The 7,975-nt window shown below is 45.3% G+C and overlaps 1 protein-coding gene across 1 annotated transcript; it reads right to left on the bottom strand.

Annotated features, from left to right (window-relative positions):
- Nucleotides 1–1,976: 1,976 nt before the first annotated feature.
- GGACT (gamma-glutamylamine cyclotransferase) lies at nucleotides 1,977–2,450 on the bottom strand. The gene has a single exon (XM_010192631.1). It carries the CDS (start codon nucleotides 2,448–2,450, stop codon nucleotides 1,977–1,979), a length of 474 nt encoding a protein of 157 aa, XP_010190933.1.
- Between the last annotated feature and the right edge of the window lie 5,525 nt (nucleotides 2,451–7,975).

The following is a 7,975-nucleotide window of genomic DNA, read 5'->3' as shown; positions in this document are numbered from 1 at the left end:
TGCCTGCCCCAGGGAGGAGGGGGCCTGCTCTCATTTTCTTGCCTAGGATGCGCAGAGTCATGCTATTTCCTAGAAAAACTCCTCTGGCCAGAGGCTCCTGTACCAGGAGGTGAAGGATGAAAAGGAGTCTGTGACAGGGCCGGTGACTCATGTTCAACCAAAAAGGTTTATGATTCTGCCTGAAACCTCTAATTGAAGAGGCATTTTTTATGTTATTGAGAACCTGTCAACTAAATCACACAGCCAGGGCAGAATAATGTAGTGCAAGGAGGTGCTTTGTTAATTAGTTTACAAACCCCATCAAGATGAGTAAGGAGAGTGTTCGGGTAGTACTTGCCCTCCAGGAAAATTAATGCTTTTGGCATTGGAGAAACTGAGGCAGACACCCTGCAGACTTGCCTACAAATAATCTTGATGCCATCCAGCCCCTTCCAAAAGGAGCACAGTTCAGCTTCTGCAGGTTGCCCTGAACAAAAAAAAATAAAGTATTGTAAAGAGACACAAGTATTTTACTTCAAAATGACTTAACTTGCTTACAGCAGCAACACAGGCTTTCTGTCTGTTCTTCTACATGAGATGCAGAAATATTACTGATAAAGTTTAGGCTGATTCCTTACCCTGGATCCCTGGGCTGGTTCCCTACCCTGGATCTCCTCGGGCCATCACAGGGCTGATGGCAACAAAGCAAAATGACAATGTTCTTAATGGTAACCTTAGTCCATTTAGTCGTACATTGGCTCACTGCAAGACATACATTCCCTGCTCACGGCCCTTTGGCAGCTTTGTACACCGTACAATCTAGGTGTACCAAACACTGCGGCTGGAAGGAAAAAATAAGGCATGGTAGTGTAACAACAGAAAGCCACGATTTTCCCAGCCTGTACAGAAACCAGCACGGCTGGTTGGGTCAGGGGGACAACAATAGTCTTCATTACATCTTCTTATTTTCCCGTTTCAGTGCTGCCATAATCACAGTACAGGTCCTTCGGCTACTTTTTATAATGTATATAAAAATCTTCCCCCCAGTAAGAAATTCAGTTTGCATATGACTGCAAGTTCTGCATTCAAGTGCTTGGCTAAGTCGCCGTGATAGTACGTGCTCACAACAGCTGCGTCTGCTGGAGGCAGCTGCAATCAGGTTTGCTTTTCCTGGTCCCCAACACCCTCCCACCCCCCAAATCCCACAGTCATTCAGTGCACTCAAGTAGTACCTAAAGTGCTTAGAATGCTAAATTGATTAAAACATCATTTTAATCAATCAAACATTATTTTTAAACTTAATTATCTTTTAATATTTCTTACTTTATAAAACTAAATGTGTTTTAAAAAAATACTATTTTCCAGTTCAGAAAAACATTGCAGCACAGAGTAAGCATAGTCTTTACATTTTCCCTATTTCTCCAGCAATTCTGTATGTGTCTTGAAGCGCAGAGTATCTATATGGTCATCGCTCCCTGTTTACATTCAGTAACCAACTAAACATCATGAGTCAATATTAAATATGAGTTGTGCTTTACTTTGCAGGCATTTTTTAAAAAAAAATCAGTTTCAGCTATTAGTGCAACAGTATCATCATTATTCTGCCCACCTTGGAGAAAAAACACACAAGAAAATTTGCTAATTTGGGTAAAAATTAAAAAAAAAAATTAGGTAGTTCCTCTGCCTTTCATTGACCTTGGTCATGCACTGAGGCAAAGGTGTGGGGGGGGAAATGGAGAAAAATAGCTAGACCCCAAAACTGATGTGCACAGATTTTTTCTGCCTTGTGCAAACCTGGTTACCGGCAGCAGGTTAGCAGGGGCGAGGCCTATCCAGGGACGAGGCCTCATCTCTGTGCCTACAAGATTTCAACACTAGTGCCAAGGCTCCCGGGCTGGGGAGGTTACAAGAGATCCTGCGGTTTAATAACAAGGTATTACAGCTTTCGACGCGTGCTTAGTACTACCCCTTCGGCCAGGCGGCGTCACCTCCCGTTTCTAATTCCGGCTCTCGCGTAGGACATAGGAGAGGCCGTGTTTCCCCGAGGAGTCGTAACTGTCATGGTAGGGGAGCCCGACCCACTCGGGCGGGTACGTCATCGTGCTGTACACGAAGCACTCCACAACGCCCTCGGCCGCTGCCCGCGCCTCGCCCGCGCCGCCCTTCCCTTCCCACTCCACCACCTCGATTTGCATCACGGTGCGCTGGTACATGTCTGGGCAGCCTTCAAACTCATCCAGGAACCGCAGCATCTGGTCGTCAACCGAGTAAATCTCCCCTGCAACGTGGTGTCCTGTCCCCGGGATGTTCAGCATGTAGGGAATGTTGTATTTGCCAGCGATCACCAGTGGGTACTTCTCCACCGTGCGGCCCCTTCCTTGGAATTTCGCTAAGCCCTTGGCCGTGTTGATCATGTGCTTGTAGTTGGGCTGGCCCTTCTTCAGCGTGCCGTAGACGAAGACACGGGCCATCATACCTGCAAAAGCAGCTGAAAGACAAAGGCGAATGTTACCCACATGGCTGCTTTGGCCAATGCTCAGGAGAACTGCAGCCACACCAAGATGTGTTGTACATATGCGAAAGTGGTCTCGTAGCTCTACACCTTGTTTAAATATCATACAAAATTCAAGTATCTGTTTAAACTTTTCAGTCAAAAACTGTAACAGTGACAAACAGACACCAGGAGAAAGTCAGCCTTGCATTTCTTTGCTGTAATCACATTACATCCCATGGTTTCTCTAAGGAAGCCTCAACGTCAGCCAACGCATCCTTGAGCATCAGGAAAAGCTCCAAACCTCTATTTTTTTTTCCCCTTCTCACCATTATAATAACTGTGTTGCATTAAGTTTGATGTCATGCACAGTAACACCCCAAACGCAACCCAGGGAGCCAGTCCCATGCCATGGTTCAGCTCAACTATGTAGACACCTTGCTGTGCTCCTCCACTGCAGTTATGGTTTGAGTAACCCAGGTCAAGCCCGAGTATTGAAACTCACAGGAGTGAAGCCACAGTGAGTTCATTTTCCCTTGTTGGGGTGGGGTGGCTGTTTTTTAAAGCCTGAACTGATGGACTTGGTCAGACACTACCCGGGACACCCGGCATTGCCACCTCCCAGTGTGGTCCAGCGCGCCCAGGGGAAGCGAGTGCCTCGCTCCCTTCTCCTGCTCAGGCTCTCTGTTCACCAGGGCCATTCTTGGTATTTGAGAAACAACATTTTATTCAGTGACAGAAGAGCCTGGTGGCAGTTCAGGAGTTTGAGTATCTCTGTGTTTCATGGTAAGGCAAAGCACAGAGGCATTATCTGAAAGCAAATTAACGAGTTCAAACTTCTGGTCCTGTTGCGATGCAGCTGCACGCATTCAATGGTATTTTTTCCAAAAACAGTCTTAGTAAAGGGGGAGAGAAAAACAAGCAGCACGATGCTTGTGGCTGCAGTAAGCTGACTATGGACTAACTGGGACATCAGCGAGCCGAACAGAGGACCTGTCTGTCACCAAGAGGGATGAAAAGGCTTTGGTGTCAGCCCTTACAAGCACAATGAGGCACGCCGGCGCGGCAGCAAGTTCAGCCTGGCGCTGAGTCATTTCACAGACGCACTGAAGGATTTTTGGTAACCTCAGTGCCGAGGTCCCACTTGCTGACTGACTGAGGAATGCTGAAGAGCACGCAGCGGCTCCGGGGAGAGAAACGGGGTGGCCTGCGGTCACCAAATCCCAAGTGAGTGGGTGCTCTCTGAAAGGCCACGTCTTGTCTTGCTCCTTCAGGGGAGGGGACTGACCTGAAGTAGCCAATTGGCACATGCGCCAGCCCTGCCTTGAAAACAGACCCCGAACGATGTTGTTCAACGTTTGTTTTATCTGTGAGCATAAACCACTCAAAATTGGTTTAAATGGGATAAAAGGCTGGCTTTACCAAAAGGTAGGGTGGAAAAAAGGTACCTTCATATTTCCTGAGTTATTTTTCATGCTGTGCCCCGTTTATCCCCCATTGTTTCTGTAGGGCCGATGTAGTTCTTACACTGTTGGATGGTTTCGGTCGCTGCCTGGGCAGAGCTTGCCTCGCTCCCAGCCAGACACCCACCATCAGTGGAGCACGTGCTGCTCCTTTTGGAAAGGGGGGGTCATTAAACAATGTACCTCAAGCTTGAAATATCTTTAAAACCAGACTGGAAGTAGAAACATACTTAACCTATTTTCTGCTATTATTTACTCTCTTTTTAGTAAACTGTTAAATTAGGTGGGTTATCCAAAAGAGGGACACTGCTGGCCAAGAGAAGTGTCATTTGAAATACTCAGTAGCAAAGCAATTTCCCCCTTGGTGAAGTAAACAGGTTTTTTTTCCCCAATGTAACAGAATACAGTTTTCCCAGCAAAAACCAGTGTGTGCCTTTATTCACCAGGAAAACACTTTCACTTAAGGAAAAAAGACGGTGCTGATCTCCCCCCTCCCTGTATTTTATCAGATAGACTTCAGCACCTTTATCCTTCATGACATAAACAAGGTTGTTTTTTTTTTGGATGCAGCTCATTCCCTCAAAATAAAAAGAGCATTAATATTCAGTTGGTCTGACTCCCTTTTATAAGAAAAATCATTACCTTTCAGATATTGTGTTTTGAATAACAAACACAGATCCTTCAGGAAGAAACTTGTCCCAGTGGGGATTGAGAAAGGATCAGAGTTAAGCACTGAAACATGCAATTAATTCCCATTAGAGGATTAGGGCACTCATGTTCACTTTGAATCAGAAAAATGAATTGTGAATTAAATTGTTCACAACCAAGAGGTTACTTGTCAGAGTTAATAAGTTAAAAAATAAAAAGGGAAACCTAAAACGCACATAAAAATCTCAATAGCAAGTGGTGCATCTATAGGAAAACGATACGCTTCATTTCCATTAAACAAAAGCTCTGTCCCTACTGTACAGCTGGAGATAAGCTTCCAAAAAGTTTGCAGGGAAGAGTGTTACCACTCCTGAAACTGGTGAAAACAAAGTACACGTTTCTCATGGTGCAGCAGCTGGCTACTTGAAAACGTTACTGATTTAGAAAAACGCAGCAGTCCTGCTGGTGCAGGACCCACAAATTTCACCAACAGCAAAAGAACTTGCTCACCCAGGTTTGGCTACATGTTTCTGATTTAGCATCCGAGCAGACGGATTCAGCAGGCAGCACGGATGGAGATGGAGTAGGAATCTGAGATTTCAGCCAGTTTGTGTAGAGCCGTGAGGCTGAGGGACTGGAAGAGCTGTGGCTTCATGGGCATGAGGCTGCCAATCTCCCCATCCCACCGCTGTGGTCCACAGCGACCCTGGCTCACATGGGATGGGCTGGGCACAACTACTTCTCCTTCTGTTAGAAACAAAAACACAGCAAAACAAAGCCAAGCCCAGACAACCTTGGCTGAGGAGTGATTGACATAAACTCGGTAAACACATTTTCTGAATGCTGCTCCATAAAAATAAGATGTATACAATCTTCTGTGCAATAAATCTGGTCTCCTGTGCACCATGTGTGCTGTGTTGCAGAAAGGCTGTTAGACGTATTAGTGTCATTTCTAGCACTCGCATATCGTGGGCTTTCAAAACATTTTTAGCCACCTTGTGGCAGGAGAGTAAAAAGCAGAATTTTATTTGAGGGTCATTTCACAGACTTCCACTAAGCAGCTGGAAAGAGTTACAGCCGGCATCCCTTCGCTGAATCCCAACAAGAAGTTACCTTTTCTCACTTAATCCAGTTTGACAGTTCTTACCTACACTAAACCACCTAAGGGGAAAAGAAAACCCACCAAACACCAAACAAACCCCTTCCTCCCCAGAATCTGTGCTGAGTATTAGCTGCCAGGACAAAACAAACCCATTCAGAAGGTACTTCCATGAAATATTCATGGCAGAATCATGAAAATTTAATGGCACGGGGAAACGCGAGTGAAATCTGTACATTATCTCTTCGAACTATTTTTTAGCTGTGAAGGACGAGCTGCCGAGGCACTTGTGGGATCAGTTACTGGTTGCTTCGTTACACGAGATGCAAAGATCAGGAAATAAAGTCACTATTTCAGGATTACGCATGGATCAGATGCTGTTGGGTGAAAATTAAAGAAGTGGCTTGTAACCAGCGTCCGCCAGTGGCTCGGGTTGCCTCTTGGCATCAGTGGTGGTAAGGCTGCATCGCTGCCGTAGCTGCCCTCAGCTACCGCCAGAATTTTGGGTCAGGGCTTTAGTTTTTCCTCTTGGAGCCCTACAGCTCCAGTGCGGTGAGAGAAGCTGGGTGGGCACAGGGTCAGTTGCTGGCTCAGTCAACACGCACTCACAGATGACACTAAACTGCTGCAACCGGGCTCTTTGCTCCCAGGTTGTGCCCAAAACAAGACCTCACTTCCCAAGCAGCAGCAGCTTTGACAAAAAACATCTCCACAATTCAGACAATTCCTACCAGCTTCTTTTGACAATAAAATAAGACACAGCGTGTGCGTTACGCTGGCTCCAGGGCTGTTTGTGACCATGGTAGCAGTGATTCGGGGTTTTGTTTTGTTGAAAGGTTTTCTCCCAGCTCAGAAAGTATCCATTTCTCTCTCTCCATACAGTAACATTATTTTCCCTTGAGAAAAATTCTCCGCGTTGGCTCAGTGACCAGATATAGTTACACATTAATTCTTCAGAAGTTTCTTAAAACTGTAGGAAACAGGTGAAAAAACAAAATGCCTTGAACTTTAAACTTGAGCCCAGTCTGTTTGAATGAAGCGAGTTTTAAGGTCACTCTTCACTCAATGCTAACTTTCAAGAAGGACTAACATGCCAGAGAGGACTCCTGGGACTGCATCCTGTTGGTCCTTTGATGCTTTCATTTTGTTGCTTGCTATTTTCTTTATAGCACAGACAAGGGCTTCCTGCCCGGGCCGACCCCTTTCCAACCTTGCTGAATACCTCGGAAAAAGTTTATGGCAAGACACCTTTCTTAGATTAACCACAGAGGCACCAGTGAAACGATGGCTCCTTTGAAATCCAGAGGTTACGGTCTCCTCGCAGCAGTCATCCCCTCAGGAACTCTGAGGTGCTGGTTTGTGAAAACAAACAAGAGTATTAGAGTAACCAGTGCCACGCGGGATGCTACTGGGCACTACCTGAAACACTACTTAACCTACTTTGCAGATACTTTTCATTTTATCCTTGGAGAGTTTTTACATCCCCAAACCAACAAAGATGCCTGTACTTAAGCTGGAGTATTTTGGAGGTATGCTGGAGAATCTGCCAGGAGGCAGAGCAAGGCATCAATCAATGTGACTGATGGACAAGCATCAATCACAGCGCCGCTCTCGTGCCTTCCACCCATTCGGCACCACAGCAAACATTTGCCTTTCGTCTGTTTGAAACTGTTTCAAGTTGCTTTCAAGTCATTTTGACTACTTGATTAATTTTGACTACTACCTGAAAGAGTTTCACTCCCGAAGTGACTGTTAGGAGCAGCTACAGAGGCCTCCAAGTGACACCACAGAAAGAGGCTAGTGGTGTGATGGAGAAACATGCTGGACACACCGTTAGACTGATTAACAGCTAAACTTCTGGACAGTGTGGTGTCAGGAGTGGGTTGCCAGCACATTAGGAGGACAAGAAAAGGAGGATGAAGAAAATGGAAAGTCAATGGACTTGGACAAATTGAGTTGGGGCAGGGGAGAAAAGCTGTCCTCCCAGGAGAATATTGTATCACTCTTATTAAATATTGACCGTTTTGTCCTAGTATTAAGTAATATTAAGTAATATTAAGTAATATTAAGTAATATTAAGTAATATTAAGTAATATTAAGTAATATTGTTAAGTATTACTGTATAAGCCTGAGACAGAATATTATATCAGGTTCTTGTTACCACAATTCAGAAACTTGTGGACTACAAAAGCAGTAAGAATGAGCTCGGGGCTCATTCTCAGAGCACTGAGAAAAGGAGTCCAGGACTGTTATTCTGAGGCACAGACAGAATCACAGAATCTCAAGAGTTGGAAG

The sequence above is a fragment of the Mesitornis unicolor genome, unplaced genomic scaffold (assembly GCF_000695765.1).
Source record: "Mesitornis unicolor isolate BGI_N332 unplaced genomic scaffold, ASM69576v1 scaffold45899, whole genome shotgun sequence".
Classification (NCBI taxonomy): domain Eukaryota; kingdom Metazoa; phylum Chordata; class Aves; order Mesitornithiformes; family Mesitornithidae; genus Mesitornis; species Mesitornis unicolor.
The sequence above is the reverse complement of the archived record's forward strand: the minus strand, read 5'-3'. Positions and strand labels throughout refer to the sequence as shown.